General features: G+C 40.6%; 1 protein-coding gene across 2 annotated transcripts in view; it reads right to left on the bottom strand.

The window, feature by feature from the left end:
* SCHIP1 (schwannomin interacting protein 1) overlaps positions 1 to 25,842 on the bottom strand; it is a 312,923-nt gene that overhangs the window by 74,112 nt on the left and 212,969 nt on the right. The window contains exon 1 of one of the 2 annotated variants that reach the window (XM_075202063.1): positions 16,303 to 16,667. The exons of the other annotated variant lie outside the window; for it this stretch is intronic. Coding sequence (XP_075058164.1) covers positions 16,303 to 16,308 — 6 coding nt within the window. The 5' untranslated portion in view covers positions 16,309 to 16,667. Of the gene's footprint in view, positions 1 to 16,302; positions 16,668 to 25,842 lie in introns of those variants that run through there. 2 annotated transcript variants of the gene reach the window in all.

Below are 25,842 nucleotides of genomic sequence, written 5' to 3'. Positions count from 1 at the left end.
GACAGGAACAAGGCACAGAGCAGGTCAGCAGACTGGCAAACAGAAGCTATATCCGGCAATGAGGCAGCAAACCTCATTGCCTTAAATACAGCCAACAGCCAATCAGAACCTACCCCTAGACAGAGCACACTTGCAGCCTAATTGCTAGATATTAAAACCACCAATCAGGGCTTAGCCCTGGAGTCACACTTGCAGGCTAATGCCTGCTAATTCAGCCACAGGCTGAATCTGATTACCTGCCCCCATGCGCATGAAAGCATTGATGCGGTGCGTTAAAAAAAAAAATCAGCACATATTGCTAACATCAAATGTAGATTATCATGAATACCATGATGGGTCTAAAGCAGTGATGGCTAACCTGTGACACTCCAGGTGTTGTGAAACTACAAGCCCCAGCATGCTTTGCCAATAGATAACTAGCTGATAGCTAGCAAAGCATGCTGGGACTTGTAGTTTCACAACACCTGGAGTGTCACAGGTTAGCCATCACTGGTCTAAAGGTAACCCATGCGAGCAATGGGCAGAAGGCTGGCTGCTAGAACTCTGAGATGCAATGTACGTATATATTTATTATTCTCAATGCTTTTATAAAAAGAATAAAATACCTTTCACTATGAGGACATTAAAACGTTCCTGCACCACATTTGTTCATTCTAATGATTTTTTTTTTTATATCAGTAGAATTGAGCCTATAAATATATGATTTCACTGTGCTAGATGGAGCATATCTGAGCAACGTCTTCATATAAGATAAGTGTTCTATTTGCAAAATAGACCCCAAATCTGTTATACACTTTTAATACCCCACCAAAAAAAAATTCACCCAAGGGAACTTATTCTCTAATGTCTCTTACTTAGGAGAAGTTAAAGAACAGACTATAGCAAGAGTCACAGTGTCCTCATCCTGGTGACCTTTTACAAGTCGCTTTATATACCAGTCTCAGAGATTGTAGTATCAAGTGGATGCTGGTGCTGCTGTACAAATTCTATGTATAATTCTTAAAGATCATTAAAACCACTGTATATGAATGATGATTGTTATATAATTATTATTATGTCTAACCCCATGGCAGTGAAGGTGGAATAGCTCTTGCATGTTGTACATGACTATACAGTAAGTAAGAGAAGATGTGCACACAATCTAATTATGAAATGCTGGGTATGATCTCTCCAGAGTCTGTTGTATCTTTTTAGGCATCTTTAAATTCAACCTCTATAAATAACAACATAACATGTCACTCTTTGCCATTTTCATTTCTTATAAGGTCACGACATCTGTACAACCGGGGGTTGAGTGTGTACGTTTTCTATTTATCACAAGACACAAAATTGCTCTTTAGATTCTCTGCAATTTTCTGCCAACAGTTCATGTCACAGCTTCTAGATTTCTAACAATATTACAAATTCTTTTTAATAGCAGTGCCAAGGATTAAAAACGATTATTACCTAGCACTGAACACGTTCAGTGTTTATAGATAAGTGACAGGGAGAATTAACAAGTCTTATGTTTATTGTTAGTTCTCATATGATATATAGCACTAACAAGTCTATCCATTAATGTCACAAGAGAAGAGAAAATTAGCATGTTTAATCAGATGTACACAATTTTTAAAAAAAAAAACAACAACAAGAGCCTTTTAAATGTCTTTTATATTGTGGACATAGGTCTTAAAATTTGTCCCTGTTCCTCTTCTGCAAAGACTTGTCCAAAATCCACACTCTGCTTAGTTACCCCCATATACGGCTTAATCTACACCCTAAATCAATAAGCCCTGACCTTGTCCTGTTTTATAGTAAAGGGACTATTGGGTGTATGCAACATATACTTTATCTTCCTATCTAATAACTTGTTTTTATTTAAATATTCAGTGAAATATAAGAGCATTTATTAAGTTATTCTGTTCAACAAGCCTCATATCTCAGTTTGCATTTGTTGATACACATGGGAGCTGTTATACTATTTGCTCTGCTGAGATAAAATGAATTAACAGCCTTTTAGTGCATGTATAAAGATCCTTTAAAAACTATTAAAATGAAAGTCTGTGGAAAAAGCCACATGTAGACGTAAATCTGATATTGGCAGGGTGAGGGTTTATATGCTGGGGTGGAACAGATCACCGACCAGCCCCATAGCACAATTGGGGTAGGTGCCCAGCAACACTGTATTCTCCTCCGTCTTCTGCTCAATCTGTATGTGCCACTGCACTCCTGACCTCCTTGCCCCATAGCCACCACAGGGAACAACAGAATTTGCTTCTCCTCTGAGTAAAATATCTTGGAATGTCAACAGTCATTAAGTTCTCTTTTGATATTGTGCTGTTATCCTTTGAGAAGATATGAGAGGGGAGCAAGGCATGGAGCAACATGTGTGGCAGCTACACAGGGCCTGGCAGCTGGGGTCCCTCTCAGATTTTGGGCCACATATCAGCTGCAATCGTTACTGTTCTAGGGGGCATATTCAATTGACGGCGGGATCGCCGAAAATCCCACGCTCAAAAAATATTACCGTTATTACGGTAATCCTGCGCTGGAAAACCGTTAATACGGTAATTTACTCGCTGGATTTCAGCTCGCAGCTCAGGGAGCTGCGAGCTGAAATCCAGCGAGTTATTACCGTAATATCGGTAATATTTTTTGAGCGCAGGATTTTCGGCGATCCCATTGTCAATTGAATATGCCCCTAATAGTCACATCTAGAAGTCTACTGTCCATACATGTTCCTCTATACAATCATCATCATCAATTTAGATTGTAAGCTTGAGTGGGTCAGGGACTGATTGGAATGACTACATACTAATCTGTTATGTGATTTAACACTATATAGATAAATAATAATAATCATTATTTATTTTTCTAGCGCCATATATTCCAAAGCTCCTAACATACTTGACACACATAAAAACAGTAAGCATAATAACGGGTACCTGGGTACAATTGAACAGAATCATAAATGCATGGATGCAATTAACAGAACAAATCGCATGTCATACAACAAAATTCAGCATCAGACATCTCAATGGACATACAAAGTAGAGGGGTTAGAGGACAGACATGAGATATAAAGTAGAGGACGCTGTCCGTGAGAGCTTACATTCTGGAGGGAGACAGTAAGATCAGGTGGGACAGAATGCTTCTGGAGAGACGCTGGGCCAATTAATGCGTTAGGTTGTTGATGTGTGGGCCTAATCTGTGTCTATGGTAGGCCAAAGTCAATAGAGGGAAAAATAGTTGGCTAGTATAGATCAATTAGTTATAAAAATAAAATTGATATCCACAAAAGTAAACAAAATAAGCATAAAATAATATCTATGCTGGCTTAAAAATAGCTCTGTCCAGGACATATGCCTTTTCAGTTAATTGGCAAAATTGGCAATGGAAATGGTTAGGATGGAGAAAAATAAAATCATACTGCATTTATAAACTCATGAAAATAGAATTCTTACTATTCCTCCTGCCAATATTGGGCACTAGATCCAATAGAGTCACAATATTGAAGGAATGTAGGACTGCAAGATTTGATATCAAAAGGGACAGATGAAGTGTATGATATAGTTGGGTCTAGTTGCTGCATACACAGGCTGGAGCTGATGCAGTCTGAGATGTAGGATAGTTTGTGTAGCGTATCTTGTGTGAAATCTCTGCCTGCTCAGAAAGTGTGCGCACGCATATATATTTATGCAGACATATGTATTTCTAGCCGTTTCGCCGGCCTGTGTCTGGAGAGTCTGGATAGGGTAGTTCTAATATTGGCCAAGTACCAGTGCTCGAAGTGGGAAGGTATGTGCCGGTAAAACAGGCAGAGGGAGAGCTATGCAGGGGGCACAGGGAGTGACATGGAAGGGGCACGGAGAGAGATATGGAGGGGGCACAGAGAGAGATATGGAGGGGGCACAGAGAGAGATATGGAGGGGGCACAGAGAGAGACATGGAGGGGGCACAGAGAGAGACATGGAAGGGGCACAGAGAGTGACATGGAGGGGGGCACACAGAGATATGGAGGGGGGCACACAGAGATATGGAGGAGGGCACAGTGCGATGGAGGAGGGCGCAGTGCGATGGAGGAGGGCGCAGTGTGATGGAGCAGTAGGCAGCCCCAGGCCCTCTGACGTTCATTTCAATGTTCCCTACCAGCACTTCTAAATTTCCACCTCGACCACTGCCTAGTATAGAACAACGTGTTTACACAAATGATAAAAATTATTTACATCCATTTGTCTGTAAAAGTTTTACGACCTGTCCATAAAAAAGTAACCTTTTATGGCTTCAAATGTTTAAATAGTAAAATACATACAAACTTATCATACTTATACTTATATAATAAACAGTTATTTGATGTTCATCTCTATAGATTACAGACTCCTTGAATCTGCCCGTGAGACAGGTACAGGTAAATACTACAGGTTCCGAAAACCTGCTGTATACAGAGCCTGACATTGTTTAGTGATAGAAAAGAACAGCATCATTGTAATAGATCTGGGCCTCCTACCAAGGAATCTGCATTCTGTCCTGTGAGTGTAGACAGGTGTCTGGGACCCTAAAGTCAACAACAGCAACATCTTGCCCTCTAAATCATGGTCCAGGGATATGAGCCATAGGCTACATCCAGCCTCCAAGTTGAGGAAATTCAGTCTCCAAAGTACATTGCTCATTAACACGAGGCCTGGCAGAAGCGAAGCACTCTGTCTACAGTGCAGCTTTCACTAGTTAGCAGTTGTATATATTTAGACACTTCTGGAGGCAGTCTGAGGCTTCCGCTATACAATCTGTTATTCCTAAAATAACATAGACAGCTGGACCTTAAATGCACCATCTTTGAATGTACTTCTGTGCTACCGAGCATAAGATCAACTGCTGAGTCAACAATAGCAGGTTGCAAACATTATTACAAATATGCAGACAAAAGTAAAATTAAGGATTTTAATGACAGAGTCTATATTATCTAACTTTGATTTTGTGGGACATTAGTCTTATATGTGCTCCGTGTTGGTCAATTGTTTAAGATGCTTTAAAGAAGGTGAGTTAACAAACATTATAAAGCCCTTTTGTCACCAGAGGCTCCCAAAAAGCCATCTCCTGTGCAGAACACGGGGCAGGTCCGACATCGCTGTCTTACCTGTCTTACTGAATTTGCCATATTATATATAATCCTTGCATAATACAATATGTAATGTCTGCATGAATACAATTTTCATTCCACATGATATGATTTTATTATAATTTTTCTAGGATATTTTGCTTTATGTGTGGGGTGTAATATATAGAACACTGGACGTGATCATAGTACAATTTTATTGAATTTGAAAAGCTTTTCTTTTTTTTAAGAATTTTAAACTCTTTGGGACATATTCAATTAAGCTGGTAGATCACGGCCATGCGTGGCTAGTGTCAACACGTTACTCCAACTCTGCCAATTTCCATTCACACCCCATAGGGCTGCGAATGGAAATCCATGATGTTGCGGTACTGTATTGACAGTTTAAATGCGTAGCCGCGATGTGCCGACTTAATTCAATATGCCCCTTTATTTTCAAACAGTATCATGGCTGCATTACAACATAGAAACCCAGTGAGATAAACAGTTTACAATTTGTGCGTGATACAGATAGATAAGCAACAGATAAACAGCTTATGGGGCGTGTGATAAGTATGGGGTGTTCCTTGGAGAAAGCTACAATAGTTATAGTTATAGCAGCTCTTCTTATTTTAGCATCATATGGGATTATAATTGTATCCAGAAAAGGAAGCAAAACTTGGTAAAAACCTGGAACATTGACCAAGGACGCACTTAAAGTAGAGATGGGCGGGCTCGGTTCCCCTCGGTACTCTGGCGCCAATTCAGAATAGAAATCAGGGGCAAAAGTCATCGTAACGTCGTCGGAGCTCAGTTCTCGCAGTATTTGAAATCCATAAATACACGCCTCCACAGCAATACATCGCCATTTGACAGAGGGAGAGAGCAGGGTTAGGTCGCAGGCAGCATAAGAGCAGGGAGAGAGCAATTATTCTATACATTATTCTTGAAATTCTTCTAGCAATTCTTCTAGCAATTGTTATAGCAGGAAGAGAGGAGGATAGAGGAGGCATTTTTGCAAACATTACCAACAGTTTGGGGTGTCATATTCCCTCCTCCAGAAACTATTTTCTAGCTGCAGAAAGTCTTATCTAGCAGCACTATCTATTGAATATTTTGCACTACAAGTGCTTTGGGGTGTCCCATATTCCCCAGTGTGAAACCACAATTTTTCTGGCTGCAGAAAGTATTATCTAGCAGCACTATCTATTGAATATTTTGCACTCCAAGTGCTTTGGGGTATCCCATATTCCCCAGTGTGAAACCACAGAAGCACTATCCAGGGCCATCTTTTCCATTGAGCACAATGGGCAGCTGCCCGGGGGCCCTACGGGCAAGGGGGCCCCATAGGCATGGCTCTTAATGAGAATAAATAATCCTGCAAAAGAAAAAAACCTGCAAAAAAAACCTACAAGGGTCACTGAGCAAGTACATCTATCTATCTCTATTTCTATATATCTATATCTATATCTATCTTTTATGTATACATCTATATATCTATATCTAGGGGCCCCGGTGCACTGCTTTGCCCGGGGGCCCATAATGTTGTTAAGATGGCCCTGGCACTATCTATTTAATATTTTGCACTAAGGCCTTTACCATCAAAGACATCCAAGCACAGTTCTCTAATGACGGATTCAAGCGGAGATGAATTGAGTCTGTGATGATGACGTACACACTGATGAGGGTGAGGATGATGCTGAAGATGATGACGGAACCATCTTTTTAAAACTTTCTATATAAGTGTAGGGTGTAATCTACCCCCAAATAGGAAAGGGACTTGAGGCATTTCTTCTTTTTTTTTTTTAACTCATAGGGGTGCATTCAATTGTTAGCGTTAACGCTAACAAAGGAGCGCTCGAAAAATCTTAGCGTTAATACGGTAATTACTTGCGGAATTTCAGCTCGCTGCTCCCTGAGCTGCGAGCTGAAATTCTGCGAAAAACTACCGTATTAATGCTTTTCGCGCGCAATATTACCGTATAAACGGTAATATTTTTCGAGCGCTCGTTTTTCAGCGTTAACGCTAACAATTGAATACGCCCCAAAAGGTTTTTATTGAATTTTTTAGAAAAGCATATTACAAACATAGCAGTGGTTGCAGAGTACATACAGCAGATCAGTTATATTGAACAATCCACACTGCTTAGATAAACAATCAAACAAGTAAATAAAAATGAGAAAAAATATTGGTACAGACAGCAACACATCTTATGACCCAGTGTACATAAGCCGAAGACGGCAGAGAGAACAGACAAGAAAAACAGACGAATAAAGGGGGGAGGGGGGACAAGACAAGAGACTATCCGGTTATAGAAAGTGTACCAGTGGGTCTAGCCCAAGTACCCAACTTAACTCAAAAACCATTCCACATTACTCACGGATCAAAGATTGAACTGTGATTCGTAAAGTACTCATACCATATAAACCACATAACAAGCGGGAAGGAAGCCCCTGTAGACAGATTAAAACCTATGGTTTCCATTTTGTAGCTATGTTGGATCTTGTTAATAATTTTAGGGAGTGCTGGAATTAGAGGTGATTTCCAGTTCTGGGCTATTGCAGCTCTTCCTGCAATGAGAATATGTCCAGTGACATAATGATTGTGTCGCTGGAGATGTTCAGGATACAGATGAAGTAAAGCGGGGCATTTCTATATCACGTACAGTCTTGAAAGGCTACTGTTTTCTCAATTTCACGATAAGGGTAGGGTGTCATACACAGGCAGACACCAAACTGCCTATGTCCATTTCTATTTATATTGTGCAGTCTATACCGGCTGAATTTTTTCTATTTAACTACAAGTGGAGGGGGGGGCCTGATACAGACTGACACCAAACTGCCTTTGTCCATTTCTTTTTATATTGTACAGTCTATGCAGGCTGCTTCTTTCTATTTAACTACAAGTGGAGGGGGGGTCTGATACAGACTGACAGCAAACTGCCTTTGTCCATTTCTTTTTATATTGTACAGTCTATGCATGCTGCTTCTTTTCTATTTAACTACAAGTGGAGGGGGGGGGGCTATACAGACAGACACCAAACTGCCTTTGTCCATTTCGTTTCATATAGTACAGTGTATGCAGGCTGCTTCTTTTCTATTCAACTACAAGTGGAGGGGGGGAGCCTATACAGACAGACACCAAACTGCCTTTGTCCATTCCTATTTTTAGTGTACAGTCTATACCAGCTGTTTTTTTTCTATTTTACTACAAATGGAGGGGGGGGGGCTGATGAAGACAGAAACCAAACTGCCTTTGTCCATTTCTTTATATATTTAACATTAAGTGTAGGGTGTAATATACACCCAAAGACGATGGCTGCATTGCCAATAGGCTAAGATGGAGAGGAAGACAATCAGGTTTGTGTGCAGAATGAAGGACGGCCTACCAGGGATTAAACTGTTTTTTTGCTAATTTATTACCTCACTTATCCAAGAAACATGTAGATTTTTAAACAAAATTGCAAAACAAAACCAAAACACACAAGGGCGATTTTGCCAAAACTAAAACCTGATGGTAATCCAGATCCAAAACCAAAACACGGGGGTCAGTGACCATCTCTAATTTTAAAGTATAAAACAGTCAACTAATAACTATGATGTAACCTGCATGGCAAACATACTACTGTTCTTTTTATTTGCATGTAATGTTGGCAGTTCTTTGCAATTCTGTTTAAAGAATTACTTAGAACAAAAGAAAAGGTGAACTTTTAAATGATGTGCTAACCTACCTTAAATGCTCAATATAGAAGTCAGGTTTCTATCCCATACTGTACAATGGATCAGGAAAAAGCAGGCACAGACACAGGTTAACGAATGGATAAGTGTACAGTATCTACAAAACCATAGCAATGATTTTGGGTGCTAAAATTATGGGATATTGTACAAGTTTCTGCAAACATTCTAAAGCTAAAAGTTAATTTTATATTCAGCAAATATAAATAAAACAAGTTAACCTGTGCATGATACTCATGCATTCTAGTCAAATCAAGCTACTTAAGGTGTTAAAAAGGTTCTTGTCATGCATTTGGGCCATAGCCCAGGCCTCAACCACCAACCACTCCCCACTGTCACCCCCGGCAACCACCAACCACTCCCAACTGTCACTTCTCCTTCAAGAAATATATATATATATTTTTTAAATCTCTATAAACACTTTTAACAATTAACAAATTAAATTAACAAATTAAAAACATCTTAGTATACCAAATTTCAGCCCTTTCTGAATTTAGTAGGTCAGTGTATAACTCCGCCCAGCAGATGGCGCTGCAGCTTGGTTTTATTTTTTACACACACACACACACACACAGACAGACTGACTAACACACGCCACTAAGCATTTATATATTAGATGGTATTCTCATTAAAATGCATTGAGTGACATTGTTATAAATATATAAAGCAATAAGTCAAAAAAAGGCTCTAACAATTCATGTATAATCAATCAAAATCCACTTCTTAAATCTCCTAATTTATACCATAAAAATAAATAAATAAATATAGTGTAGTAAATTTTAGAACACTCTAGAATAAAGTGAAAATTGATGATCTCGGGATCAGTTCTCCCTATGTCTAACGAGGAATCCGCAGCCACCCAGGTCACAGTCACAGATGCAGAGGTAAATCCTCTTTCCTGGGAATTCTAACAAGAACGTCTGTTCTTTGTTCCCAGCTGTATCTGGTAGTGGAACAAGATACATTCCACCAGGGAATTATGTATTTGTTGTTTATATGAGTGCATTGTAGTATTTTTATACCATTTAATAAAAGGTGATATCAAGGATCTTGTATTTCTTTGTTTTTTTCTGCTAGATAAACATTAGAGGAGTTTGTATCCAGGTGACTCCACATTCAATTTGTATTGTGAGCTGAGATGGTTTGAGTCCCTGGGAACATCAGCAATAACAAATATATAGGCTGGCCAAAGTTTCATTCAAGTGATTGCAATCACAACCAGGATGCACCAGGAGAGGTACGGTAATCCACAAATGTTTTTATACAAAGAAAATGTTCATTTGGATCACCAAATACGAGTTACTTATTTTTGCTCTTTGTAATTTTATGGAATTACACTTGATAAAGGAGAAGCCACTTTGCACTTTATGTTGCAGTATTCTAAATGATCTATAATTACTACACTATATTAAATTGAATTTGGAGATATAAGAAGAGAATTTTGACTGCAAGATTATCCAACTACTGGTATTTATTATTAATCAAGTATACACAAGTGGAAACACAGATTGACATTTAACACATAGATTACTCATTTATTTTTATGGTTATTATATGTGTCCGCACCATTATTTATACTGTTTTTCTTTTTTCATTTATATTTGTTTGTGGAGGTGAGTTGACACTAAGTATAAAAATGACAGCACAACACTCATTGGAATGCCTGGTAAGTTTCTAGATGTTATTATTCTAACAATTCACGTGTATGCACACACTGCTGATCAGATATATAGAATGGTATAGCAGTCTACCAATAAATGTAACACCTGTAGAATAATATCAGCAAAAATGGTTAAGATAAAAAACACAGTAGCCTTTGTGCATATATAGGCAGCAAGTGCCTCTTGATGTTGTCGCGTGTGTAAATGTTTCCAATAACAATTTACTTGCAGCAAACCTTTTGTGACTCATTATTAGTCACACATTCTACAAGTGTTCCTTATGGGAACATGTCCATTGATGGGCCAATTACGGTTTACTCCACTCTTTATTGTCTGTTATTCTTGTAATGAAAATCGCCTCCCTCTTTTTTTTCATGTATTAATATGTGCTGCAAGGTACTGGACTAATTGCAGCCTCTTACTTACATAACCTGAGCTGCAGAACTCCCTTTAGGTCCCGCTGCTGCTGCAAAAAGTAATACATTCTAAAAGACATCACATCAAATCTTAACAAAAAGATATATACGATCACAGGTAGGATCACTTGTGACATGGAAGGGGTAGTACATGGGGTAATACAGTATGTGGGCTGAACCACAAGGGTATTAAAAACAAGAATCACTCAGCATATAACGTAAAATCCAACAAAAAAGATGCTTGAGTCTATGCAGAGTCAGCCGCGTCCTGCGCATACAACTATTTACACTTAAAGAGGCTGATAGGGGAGAGGCAAGGGGTGTGCTAGTGTAAGCAAAGGTCAATTAGGACGGCATGTTACAACCAATGTACTGTAGATCTGGACACAGATGCAGAAACACCTATCAGAAAATATATTACCGGTGCTGTATCCCTGGTGTAAGATACAAACTGATAATGATGAGAATCCGCTGAAATATGTCAAACTCAACATTCTATGTAGAATGTGGCTGTCTTCTGACTCAATTTACCCCTGCGTCCAACTCTACGCGAGGCCCAACATCTACAACCACTTCCTCACAAAACAAAGATTCACAATTGCAGGTATTAAACTAGTAAAAATACAGTGGGCTAGTGGAGTGGGATTTTATATCTAGCATTTCTAAAGATGAGACAAAATGGATTAATCAGCTACAAACATTGTCATAGGATTGCTTTAAGATGGATTTCTACGTTTTATTTTTTATCTCAAGCGATTCTTCTTTTGCATATGGCTGACTTGTGTCACTTTACACTGTGAGAGGCAGGGTAGGCATGGATAGGCCAAGTAAGAGCATGTTCATATAATCATGAAACAATTAGATAAGGACGCACCCCCAAATATGCCTTTTAGGAGGTGTATCTCTTGCAGGTTCAGGAGAGCTATTGCAATAATATGCAGTTATGATGATTATTCCCATTTCTTAATTGACATATCCATTTTGGACAACTGCAGGAAAGAGGATTCCCATTTGATTTTCAAATGGGGAAACAAATTTGTGTTTGTATTCAATTACATTTTATATGGAACTTGTAACTTTCACACTGTCAATTATATTATTATATTACCATTATTATTCTATACAAATAGGGTATTGCAACTTTATAATCTACACTAACACTATGCTATATGTATGCCATTGCTATGTTATTGTGGGGTGTAAGTACATACATTTGTTAGGCTGGGCACAAATACCACTGTCTCAATATGCGTATGACTCAACATATGTATGTATATATGCGTTTTAATGTGCGTGTCTTCCCTACGTAGATCTGAACACATATGCATCCACCTCTACATATGTTTTTTTATATAGACGCAAAATATCTATCCTCTGTAACAACACTAATGAATGTTTATAGCAATTATATATGCTATACAAATCAATGTGAAGCCCAGCATAACCCAGAGAAAGTCTGCAGGAGCGGAGGAACCGAATTGGGAGAAATAAATGTACACGTTATATTGATATAGAGCAAGTGAGGGAAACGTTACCTTCCCCTGCGTCCGTGCTGGGCAGTAGCATAACATAAAGGGAGACCTGCATCCGCTGCCGCTAACACAGCAGACATTAAGCTGCAAAGACCTTCATCTGCCTAGAAGCATACAGAACCCAGAGCTCGGTTTAAGTAAGTAAGTAAGAGGCTTTAATAAGTCCAGGACCTTACAGAACATATTGAAACTCGACTTCCTATGTCTTTACTTGCATGTACTAAAGCAGGAACAAGCAAAGGGTAAAAAACAGATTAACCCTTAATCTGTCCAACACATAATTTTCCAAGAACTAATACTCCACACAATGAACATATTTCCATAAGGAACATTAGTAGGAATGTGTGACTAATACATTTACCTGTACTTGACATAAAACGCTTGCTGCAAGTAAATTGATACTGTAAATATTTACAAATGCATCACTGTTAAGAGGGCAGTCGCTGCCTGTATACATTTCAAAGGCATTTTGCAGTGGGGATGTTGCCTATAGCAACCAATCAGATTCTAGCTATCATTTTGTAGAATGTACCAAATAAATGATAACTAGAATCTGATTGGTTGCTATAGGCAACATCTACACTTTTACAAAGCAGCAGTTTAGTAAATATACCCCTAATAGTTTATTCTGTTCATTTTTTTCCTCTTATCCATTTCTACTGATAATATCCAATGAGTGCCCCATTAATTGGTTCACTGTTTAAACATTTCATTATCTGACCAACAGTGTTTGTGATAATTGTTAGAGGCCTTTATGCATTAGTTATTTTACAGGTTTACTACCATATCATTTATTGCATTTTAATGACACTACCATAGTATCAGTATTTGCTGATTATTACATTTAAGGGTGCTGCTCTAGAGCAAATACAGCAAAGCGGGATATCTAGAAGTGTATATACTCCTAACTGAGCACACTTTCACATAAGAGCTATAAAGGATTCCTACAGATAGCTCTGAGTGATTCTATGCAGCCGCAATGTGTCTTGGAAACTTATTTTCAATGGAAAAATCAATGTCACCACATAAAATATAGCACACTATGATATTCTGCTTATATACTGTACAGTACTGTAGGTACACTCCATAAACTTAATACCATAGAGATTAGCTGCATTAATTGTTTTTCTGATAGTGCAGATGCAGTTAAAATATCTAAATGAGAAATCAAAATGAGTGCTTAATTAGGATTTCTACATAGCCGAAGCCAAATCAATTGTTAATTTAATTTGTGTTTAACACTAAACATTGCAAAAGTGTGTTCAAATTCCAGCAGCATCAGTTTATCATCGTATTGATTGTAAGCTCACATGAGCAAGGCACTCTTTCATCTGTTTCATGGAGCCTACAGTTTTACATTCTTTCCTGTGTTTCATTTTTACTCCCCACTTTTTTATTTCCCAATTTGGATACAACTATACCTTATTCTGTACAAATAGCTGCTATAAATAGCTGCTATCTGAACACATTATTTATTCAAAATAGATCTTTTCAACTTCTTTATTCGCTTATTTTAATGTCTACATATTTGTGCACTCATTACGGGAGCCTCCCTCATTATGTCACCTATAGATGCTCAATTCCTTCAGCTACAGATGCATCTAGGTTGCTACTTATTGCTTGGCTATGTGCAGCAGACACACTGTTCATGCTTCTAATCAATAAATACATGGTGCATATAAAAATGGACACGGAAGGAATTATGTGCAGGAAACAGTACCTCCCCGTCAGAAATATACATATATTTAGGAGGCCAGAATTTTATGGCTAGAAGGCTTATAGCACAAGTGGTTTATTCTTATTAATCACAGCAACACATGACAGGTATTGTTGCATATTAACCAAGCAGCGGTGTTCATGAACTCTACTACTGCTTTTCCTTGGCAGAATAACATGTAAAACATAATCTATTGTCCCATTTGCTTTATAGACTTGGAGCTGGTCATTAATTAATGCAGTCATACATACAACATATGATTGAATTATGAGAAATCTAATAGAAAAATATATAATTTACTCTCTAGCATGCTAAGGACTAATTACTCTGCAGCCTGATACAATATGTAATTGAATGGACTGCTATAGTCTATAACTTCTGAAAGGAGAGGTTAAGAATAAATAATAAGAGATATGCTGTAATATACAGAGAACCTACACGGTCGACATAAGAAATACCTTACTGCTATCTACAACTTCCTCGGTGATCTTATTTAGGTCCTGATTTTGTTCTTCCCTGTATAGTTGTATACACTGGTAATCTATGTTATTATTACAGTATACCAATATGTTGTTTACATAGAACGCACTAAATGAAGAATATTTACTATGAAATTATTGGTGGTTCAATCTGTGTCACTGTTTATAACATTAGGACCAACATCAATTGGATTACAAGGAACTAGCCAAACCATCTATGTCAGAGAGCTCTAGGTGTGTCAGTGACCTAAAGTTAGATGCAGATACATAGACTACAGAGGACTAGGTCTTATATTAATATAAATTATAATATACATAAAAAAATCCACCTTCATTAAAATACACAGCTCTGCCATCCTGACAAATTCCCATTAATCATCCATTTGCCATTCGGTTAATCGAGTGACAGATATTACCACAAAACTGAGGTTTTCAGGGTCCCTCTATATAAGAACAGGTTGATCTTTTATTTACAGACAAGGATCTCTAACAACTAGTGAAACTGATTGACAGACGTGTTCATATGCAGAATTCCTGAAACAAGTGACTAAAGCACTAGTGCTGGTAGCACCAGCACTGGGGCTCGTTAACAGCCTCTTTATATCCAAGTACAGCAATGCACTATGGTATTGTATCAGTCTGGGTGCCAATGGAGTAAATCTTCATTTCATTTCTTCTGACTGGAGCGGCAATGCTGCAAGGATTATCTGCTGCTTCTAGACTAATACAGAGTTGTTTTTCACTTGCTCATGTTCTGACCTTTTAGGTGTGCACATCTATGGAGGAATCCTGGGATATATTTAGCAGCGTTCCATCTCATACCACAGTCAGACTGTGCCTTGAAAACAAATCAGCACCACAGCCTACTGATAGGGATAGGGGGAGAAATACATAACAGTTTCATGCAGAATATTAATGTCTGAGGTTTGAGTTTAAATGTACAACGCTAAGCCATTTAACACTTTCTATCTGAATCTAAACATAGGGAGTCAAACTAGCATAGTCGTTGGTTTACCTGATTTCAATTCACATTTGAACTTCTAATAGACCAAATTATCCAGTAACCTAAATTTCCAAAAGGAACACTAAATATCAGCGCACGCATAGTGAAATAAATAACATACATACATTCATACAGCCCGGGTAGTGTGTCTGTGTGATTAATGTAGTCAGAAGTGATATCAGCACTGGAAATGAAATATTTGAGATCACTGTGACCTTTACTGAGTTATAACTTGTCTGCTGTCTTACAAGCACATAGCATGAAAATGATATGTGTACAGGAGCTCAAACCTATACACACCTGCCCGCCTTCATATTACAGGAATAGATGCCACATTAGATCATGGAAACAATAAATTCATGAAAACCTTGTACTATGGTTGGCATTTTAATGACCTGACAAGAATGTTTAACATTGCTATTTTTCCAAGCTGCAGTGTACAGGTGCTGCTTCCCTTCAAACATACCGGACCGGTGTGAAGGAAACATTAAACATTCTCAATTCAGGTTTTTAAAGGAAGCCACAGGAAAACACTGTACGCAGCCTAAGCCATAGATTCAAAACTACATTTTCAATAGCTGAAACACAACTGTAAATATCCTATAGGAGATTATTGGGGAAGGTATGTAAAGAAACTGCTGCAGTCTTATGGAAAGAGGATTGAATAAAGGATTTCATCTGTACTTACATTCATCTTCTATGTGTCTCCCTTTCAAGTCATTTTACAGGAAAATTTTAATTATCGGCAGATAGCAGTGTATGGAAGGTACGGTTTTCTGCACCAACTGTGGTATTGTTCATCGCTTTCCTCTCCCTTCAGAGACCATTCCTCCTGGACTTGAATGCTCAGTTCAAAAATAGACTTAAATTCACTTCAAACATTCACGCCTTAACTCTTTGCAGCAGCTGTCAGCATCTAACTGAGCTAAATGTGGCGGCAACCAATTTCAATATAATTTCCCCTCCTGGAAGAACGACTAGACTGTGCCTGGGGTCTCCTGAACTTGTCTTAACCCTCCAATTTCATGACGATTTTGTGAGCAAGGCTGGGAGAGCGAGTGCTGATCTTTTCCAAAAGCCTTCCCTATTTCATTCATCAACCTTGCAGGGGGAAAATGTGTTTCTGATATGAATTATTCATGAGTTCAGTTTTGCTAGACCCAGGACATGGTGTTAATCATTAATAGGTTGTGACTTCCTTTCTTAAAAACTGCATTCCTTTTAAAGCCTTTATGATTTTCAGTTTGCTTTGCTAGACATAGAAATAACTATTTACTTGTGTTATTTCTGTTAGAGCTCTAACTCTTCCTCTATTTATTTGTTATGCTTTTTTCTACTTGAGGATTTACAAATGTCTATAAAAAAGAATATTCGACAGAGAAAAATATGAATTCAAATATACAGTGGATGCAAGATAAAACGGAATGTATAGAATCATCTTTTACCTGCCGTGAGCAGACTGATCTTTATAGGCTAAAATTGCTTCATTATTTGTAATTTTAAAGTCAGAAATTTTGATTGATGACATCATGGGCAAAGACTTGCAATGTCCAGTCTATAACTGAAATAGAATCAAATCATCGCCATAGCAACATAATGAAATTCCAGTAACCCTCTTCTGTACTTTTTCCTTTGCTGAGAATACAGTAGAATGAAACAAGATGGGCAGTGAATGAGAGGCTAAGCGTCTTTTGTTCCCTGCTGTTTGGCTTAATACTAGAGAGTTCGAATTGTCTTACACTTGACTAAATCAGTCCCAAAATACTCACCAATAAAATGAAAGGTTAGGACATTTTGTAGTAACTTAATGAGATTGTTGTCTTGTGAAGTTGGAATGTAACTTCATATGAAATGATGTTAGGGTGTTTCTGAATACCATGCCATGCCTTATAACAGATGTTAGCATATCTATTTAAACAGTAAACATATTGTACTGTATGTTGTAAGAGAGCTGTAATTAGGGTTATAGCTAGCAGAATTATAAATAGATTAAAGCTGCATTACCACCTAAGTAACAGAACATTTCTGTTCACTACTACAAAAATGCCTGCAGAGGCAGTGACGGCACTACCGCAACTGCAGGGGTGCAGCCTGTATGGTGCCTGGAGGTGAGGGGGGTTCTGCAATGTCCCTAACCCGAAGACCCTCTCTAAAAAGAGCTCTTCTGAACATGCGCAGTGAAGTCCCAGTTTACGCCCTTGGCATCACCTTGATTAGGTCTAGTTGCTAATATTGACTGAAGATCTTGGTCCTCAATCTTGACCCACTGTAGTCTTATGTATGTTATTGGTTGTAGCATCAATCAGACACATAGGAATTTGGTGTATACGGTTGTGTACACACTGTCACTACATGTGTCTCCTGTGCAACTAGAATGTGTTATTACCATCACCATTGAGTCTTACTCTTACCTATTAACCAGGGTACAAATATGAGTTGAAACGCATTCAGCCAACCCTCACACTCTATCTGGTGATGCCACCACTGTGGGGCTAATTCAGTGTTACACAAATAGTTTATAACCATCCTGTATTATCAAATATATAGCAAAATATGCTAAACAAAACAATTTCATATTCCTCTGGTTAGTGTCAGATTCCCATCTAATCACCTTCTTAATTAAGGATTGTAACAGATTCTGGATACTATATTACTAATCTTGATTAGCGCTGGCTTACCTGAGGTGCGGAGTCTAACGATCTCCCCGGTGTTCACCAAGAACCGCCGCAAGGCGGGGTGGGCTTCGCTGCCAGGAGTCGCAGGTCGCGGTCCCCAGGTTCGCCTCAAGATGTAGTACAGCGGAGTGAAGCGGTGGTAGCGGAGTCAACAAGCCGGTTCGGTACACAGGACTGGAGTCAGGCAGAATCAGAAGGCAACTCGGAGTCAACAAGCCAGGTTCGGTACACGGGTCACAAGAATAGGAGAATGGTCAGCAAGCCGGGTCGGTACACAGGGATTAGAGAGCCAGGGAAGTCAAACAGGCAGAGATCAGCACACAGGAGACACTGGAAACAGGAAGACACTGCAATCCACGAAGAGCAGGAGCCAGGAACAGGTAAGTGTTGCTCTGACACTCAGCGAGTGTCAGAGTGAGGTTTTTATACAGAAGGGGATTCAAAATCCCCGCCTCTAGGTTGTGGTCATGTGACCGCCTCCGGGTGCGGTCACATGGTCCTGAATGCGGAAGTGCGGCTGGACGGAGCGGCGGGGATAAGGTAAGTCCGTAACAGTACCCCCTGCCATAAAGGTGGACTCCGAACACCTAATAGGGTTTCAAAGGAAATTTTTTATGGAAGGATTTAAGTAGACGGGGAGCATGTAGGTCAATGGCTCTTACCCATGAGCGCTCCTCAGGGCCGTAACCCTTCCAATCCACCAAGAACTGTATGGCACCTTGAACTTTACGAGAATCTAGGATAGTTTTAATCTCGTATTCAACTTGATCCCGATCCACAGCAGGAGGAGGAGTTCTGGATGAGGTGGAGAATCTGTTGGTTACCATCGGTTTTAACAAGGAGACATGGAAGACATTGGGTATGCGTAAGGAGGGAGGCAGACTCAATCTAAAGGCTACGGGATTAATAATCTCAGATATAGCAAATGGGCCAATAAACTTGGGAGCAAATTTTTTACTGGGAACCTTTAAACGAATGTTCTGGGTGGATAGCCATACCCTGTCACCAACTGCAAAACTTGGAGTCATTCTTCTCCTTTTATCGTAGAATTTTTTGGAACGAGTAGTTGCTTGTTTTAAGTTTGTCTTGGTTTGTTCCCAAATATCAGAGAAGTTACGAACCAGAGAGTCCACTGCTGGAACTTCAGAAGATGAGACTTGAGAGAAGGTGGGTAGTCTAGGATGGCAGCCATACAGAACAAAAAAGGGGGAGTTAGAGATGGCCTCATGAAAATGGTTGTTATGGGCGAACTCGGCCCAAGGGAGAAGGTCCACCCAGTTGTCTTGGTTACTAGAGATAAATATTCTTAGAAACTTCTCTAATTCTTGGTTGGTTCTCTCAGTAGCCCCATTGGACTGGGGATGATATGCGGAAGAGAAGTCAAGCTTAATCCCGGATTTATTGCAAAAAGACCGCCAAAATTTTGATATGAATTGTGATCCCCTATCGGAGACAATATGTTGAGGACAGCCATGGAGGCGAAATATTTCTTTAATAAAAATATCGGCTAAGGAGGAGGAAGAAGGAAGGCCTTTGAGAGCAATAAAGTGAGCTGTTTTAGAGAAGCGATCCGTGACCACAAGCACTACAGTACAGGATTTGGAAGGGGGAAGGTCCGTGATAAAATCCATGGAGATCTGTGACCAAGGGTAATCAGGAATGGGTAATGGGAGCAAGCATCCATAAGGCTTCTTCCTAGAGGTCTTGTGTTGAGCACATTTGGAACAAGCAGCAACAAATCTCTTCACATCCTCCAGCAAGGAAGGCCACCAGTAGCTTCGGGACAATAAGTCCCAGGTCTTGCGAATGCCGGCATGCCCAGAGAAGAGTGAGTGATGAGCCCAGTGAAGGAGCCGGGTGCGTAGATGTGGCAAGATGAATGTTTTGCCTGGAGGACAGCCCTTTTTCAGGTGTGTAGCTGCCAATACTTGACATGGATTTACAATGAATTTCTTATCTTCCGAGGATTCCATGTCAGCTGGATCAAAAGAGCGAGATAAGGCGTCTGCCTTCGTGTTCTTAGATCCTGAGTGAAAAGTGATGTTGAAATCAAAGCGTGAGAAGAATAAGGACCACCTTGCTTGTCGAGGATTTAGACATCGGGCAGTGCGTAAGTAAAGCAAATTCTTATGGTCGGTATATATGGTGATAGGGAATTGCGCTCCTTCTAGTAAATGTCTCCATTCAGAGAGAGCCAATTTGATGGCCAGGAGCTCTTTGTCGCCAATCCCATAATTCCTCTCAGCAGGTAAAAAGCGACGGGAAAAGAATCCGCAGGGATGAAGTTTTCCAGAAGGACCTCGCTGTGATAGTACGGCTCCTGTGCCAACAGAAGAGGCATCTACCTCCAGGACAAAGGGACGAGAACAATCTGGCTGTTGAAGAATGGGTGCGGATGAAAAGAGAGACTTTAATAATATAAAGGCTTGGATAGCCTCAGAGGACCAAATACCAGCATCAGCAGATTTGCGGGTCAATGCTGTGATGGGAGCCACGAGAGAGGAGTACCCCTTGATAAATTGACGATAATAGTTGGAGAATCCTAGGAAGCGTTGAGTGGCTTTAAGGCCTGAAGGTTGGGGCCAGTCAAGTATGGCTTTCAATTTTGTGGGATCCATCTGTAGACCGGTGCCCGAAATAATATATCCCAGGAAGGGAATTTGTCTCTGCTCGAAGGTGCATTTCTCCAATTTGCAAAATAACTGATTTTTTCGGATACGAGAGAGGACCTCCAATACATGAGTACGATGAGATGCTAGATCTTGAGAAAAGATGAGAATGTCGTCCAAGTAGATGACTACAGATTGGTACAAGAGGTCTTGAAACAGCTCATTCATAAAGCTCTGAAATATGGCTGGGGCATTGCATAGCCCGAAAGGCATGACCAGATATTCAAAGTGGCCGTCTCGGGTGTTAAACGCCGTCTTCCATTCATCCCCCTCCTTAATGCGTATAAGGTTATACGCTCCTCTGAGGTCAAGTTTAGAAAAGATGGTGGCACCCTTGATCCGGTCAAATAGTTCAGAAATCAGTGGCAGTGGATACCGATTTTTAACGGTAATGGCATTCAGGCCTCTGTAATCAATGCAAGGGCGGAGGCCCCCATCTTTCTTTTTTACGAAGAAGAAGCCAGCCCCAGCTGGGGAGGCAGACTTGCGGATGAAGCCCCTGTTTAGATTTTCTTGGATGTACTCCTCCATAGCCTTAGATTCCGGGAGGGAAAGGGGGTAAACACGGCCCCTGGGAATGGGTTTACCAGGTATCAGATCAATGCCACAGTCCCAGATTCTGTGAGGAGGAAGTCTAGTGGCCTCTTGTTGACAGAAAACATCAGAGAAGGTTTTGGTATGGCTCAGGCAGGAGAGTCACAGGAAATTCTTGGGTACGTCTGGGACTATTCGGGGGAACCACTCTCTGTAGGCAGCGAGAGAAGCAGGACTGTCCCCAGGACAATATGTGACCAGATTTCCAGTCCAAGGTGGGAGAGTGGGCACGAAACCAAGGAAGTCCTAGGATGACTGGGTTGGTAGATCTCTGTATTACTAGAAAAGAAATCTTCTCCCGATGAAGTGCTCCTATCTGAAGTAGAAGAGGAATAGTGCGTACCAAGATGGACCCCTCAGGGATTCTTCCCCCATCAATGGCCATCAGAGAGATGGGTTGTTCCAAGGCTTGTGTGGGAATAGCGAATTGTTTAACTACTGTGGCAGAAATGAAATTTCCTGCGGCTCCGGAATCTAGAAGAGCCGACTGCGGGAAGGTCTTTTGTCCTAACTGAAGGGAAATGGGAATAGACAGGCAATCATTACTATTGGGAACTGACTGACACTGAGAAAAGAGGCCCAACGACACAGCTCCAGAACTCGTTAGGCCCTGTCGTTTCCCGAGCGTTTGGGACAAGAACTCAGAAGATGGCCACTCTCTCCACAATATAAACACAACTTGTTCCGAAATCTCCTCTCCCTCTCTTCGGCTGATAGGCGGGTCCTCCCAAGTTGCATGGGCTCTTCAGGGGGAAGAACAGGGGTTTGGAAGTTGGGGGCCAAGCGAATCATGCTACGCCGCGACTGTTCCTTCTCGGAATTACGTTCCTTGAAACGCAAATCAACTTTGACACAGAGGGAGATAATGTCGTCCAAAGACGTAGGGAGTTCCTGGGATACCAACTCGTCTTTGATTCGGTCTGAAAGGCCCTGCCAGAATGTAGCTACTAGAGCCTCATCGTTCCAGCGAAGTTCAGAGGCCATGGTTCTGAAGTGGACCGCATACTGCCCCACAGACTGGTTTCCCTGGCGGAGACGTAGTAAGCCGGAAGCGGCATTGGACACCCTTCCTGGCTCATCAAATATTTTCTTGAAGATGGACAAGAAGAGGTTGAAGTTATGTAGAATGGGGTCGTCCCTCTCCCATAAGGGGGAAGCCCATGCTAAAGCTTGACCGGACAATAACGAAATCACATAGGCCACTTTCGTTTTTCCGGAGGGGAAGTTCCCAGGTAGAAGCTCGAATTGTATGGAGCATTGATTTAAAAATCCTCTGCAATTTTTAGGGTCTCCATCGAACTTAGGTGGGTTAGGTAACCGTAGCTGCGAGGAAGAAGCTGCTGCTGCGGCCTGAGGTACAGGGGCCACTGCCGGCCCAGGTGATCCACCAGCCACTAGGGTGTTCTGGACAACATCCAAGCGAGTGGATAGACTATTGAGGAATTTTAAAAGTTGCTCTTGGTTAGCTTCTTGTTTATCCATCCTTCCTACTAAATGCTCCAACAGATCTTTAGCTGTGGTATCCATGGTCAGAGCAAACTGTAACAGATTCTGGATACTATATTACTAATCTTGATTAGCGCTGGCTTACCTGAGGTGCGGAGTCTAACGATCTCCCCGGTGTTCACCAAGAACCGCCGCAAGGCGGGGTGGGCTTCGCTGCCAGGAGTCGCAGGTCGCGGTCCCCAGGTTCGCCTCAAGATGTAGTACAGCGGAGTGAAGCGGTGGTAGCGGAGTCAACAAGCCGGTTCGGTACACAGGACTGGAGTCAGGCAGAATCAGAAGGCAACTCGGAGTCAACAAGCCAGGTTCGGTACACGGGTCACAAGAATTCAAGTCCTATTGCAGGGAGGAAACGTCTGTGCACCTATCTGTAACCTGGGAGACATTTCCATATCTAAGCCCTCTCCAACCCTACCAGCACATTTAAATATCCAATGCACAGTGACGGCCCGTGGTACGGTCTGACTGGGTGACCGCCCAGGGGTGCAACATACAGGGGGCGCTGCTGCGATAATCATATCTCAGGTTTTTATTTAGAAAAATTAGGAAAATTTACTTAGACATTTGTGCGCCTTTCCTATCGTATGCACAGGGGCTTGCGCTGTATTCCCTGCGCTATCTCTTTGTAGGTAGTAAGAAGACCAGTCAGTGGCACTGAAGGGGAAACATTTTCTTTATTTGTTATGGTCAATTGTTATTATTATGGTTATGGAAGAAAAAATAGATCAGGCGCTAAAAAATTGCAGTATAATGACCTGGGATAAGCTGCAGCTGGATGTGGGGAAGGTCAACCCACAACAATAGCATAGACAAAAAAGAGAAAACCAGCGCAAAATAAACACCAGGGTAAAAAATAGAACAGAAAAAATCAGCTGGAAAATTTATAGAAAAAGACAAATCGGCATATTTAAAAGTAGACATGACAATTTATTAATAGAGTCAAAAGACAGGTCAGTAAGTAAACATCAAATCAGAAGACAGTGCTACTTACTGATGGTTATCATCATCACTGCATGTGTCCCCAGCCACCCAGTACAGTAGGCCTCCATCTGGTGATGTGTCCACGTCTAACCATGATGCCTCTCCAACGGCAAAAACAGGATTTCTAGAGAGAGGTTTCCATATAGGTGCGTTCAAAGAAACATAACTTTTATTGACACACTTGTTGCCCCCTCTCAGATATATTATTACCAACCTCGTTGCCTTCTCTCATGCCTCTAATACCGCTTTCATACTGCCGCCCCGGCAATATCCCGGGTTTTTCAAGCCGGGTTTTTGCCGGGGCTCGGAGCGTCCCAGCTCAGAAACACCATTCATACTGCACCTCGAACCCGGGAATTTCCCGGGTTGACCCCATTCATACTGCACAAGTCTGTGCCCTGGCAATTTGTGGGAGTCATCACCAAAGCAGTTTTCATTGGCTGAAAAATGGTGATGTCATTGAAAGGTGACTGATTTTTTTTCTTTCACGGGCTCCCACCGATGACATCATCCTCCAGAGACAGGCAGACAGCCAATTAGCTTGTTTTCTGTGCAACTCGGGTTGAAAAACCCGGGTTGCACCATTCATAGTGCAGGCAACCCGGGTCCGACCCGGGAATTACCCCTCGATAAATCCCGGGTTGAAGACCCGGGTTTTTAGACCCCTGATTTTTGACTTGTACCATTCATACTGCACCAAGACCCGGGTCGTTTGAGCTCGCCCCGGCAAAAACCCGGGATTTTGGTGCAGTATGAATGGGGTATTACTGTCCCCCACAATGATTGCCATTTTAAATCCTGCTGGCAAATTTGTCAAAATCTGTGATTTTACTACACTGCAGGTTGCTACATATATCCCAGTGTGTCAACAATGACACACTATGTACACATACACATCCATTTACATTTCCAATGGGCTTATCTATGCTTTTAACATTGTCATGCAAGTGATTGGGAGCCTCCATGGCACTCACCCTGATCAGATCATGAGGGGGGATTCATGGAGAGATTGAAACTTTAATATTTTAAATATTTATCTATGTATAATGTGCATGTATTGTATATATTGCTATAATACTTTCTCTCCTCTCACTCCATTCTCAAATGTTTAATCAGACTTCTCCCTCCAAAATTCCACTGAAACTGCCCTTTTCCTTCATGATGTTACCAAACTTCCTATCTATTGTCTCATCATCTCCTGGCTTGACTACTGTAACCTCTTGGTATCTGGGATTCCCCTTACCCATTTATCACCATTTCAATGCATCTTAAATAACGCAGTAAGATTGAACTTTCTCATCGCTCGACATCTGCCACAAAACTTTGCAAATCCCTACAATGGCTCCCTGTGATCTCCAGGATCCAATTCAAATTACTCACCCTTACCTACAAACACCTCAGCACCACCCATACATACATCTCAAACCTCATTTCAAGATCTTCCTCTGACCTGCGCCTCACCTTGTCTCTGGTAACCTCTCACTCCAGCCTACAAGAGTTCTCCCGTGTTGCTCCCCTTACACAATGCAGTCCCACACCTAATCAGACTTTCTTTTTTAAATCCAGTATTTTTATTGAAATTTTTTAAGATATAAACATACCAAACAACAAAAAGAAAAGAAAAACAATCGCATACATATCAGAATTAAATGACGGAATTTACAAGATTACAATAAAGCATAATAATAATTAATGTGCTATATTCATTCAGGATCATACATCGTAAATGCTTATACATAAGTATGTTACACATGCAGGGTTTATTACATCGACTCAGATACTTATTATAAGAACTGCGGTAGCCAT

Source organism: Mixophyes fleayi, chromosome 3 (genome assembly GCF_038048845.1).
Source record: "Mixophyes fleayi isolate aMixFle1 chromosome 3, aMixFle1.hap1, whole genome shotgun sequence".
NCBI lineage: Eukaryota > Metazoa > Chordata > Amphibia > Anura > Limnodynastidae > Mixophyes > Mixophyes fleayi.
This window is presented reverse-complemented; position numbering and strand designations above follow the sequence as displayed.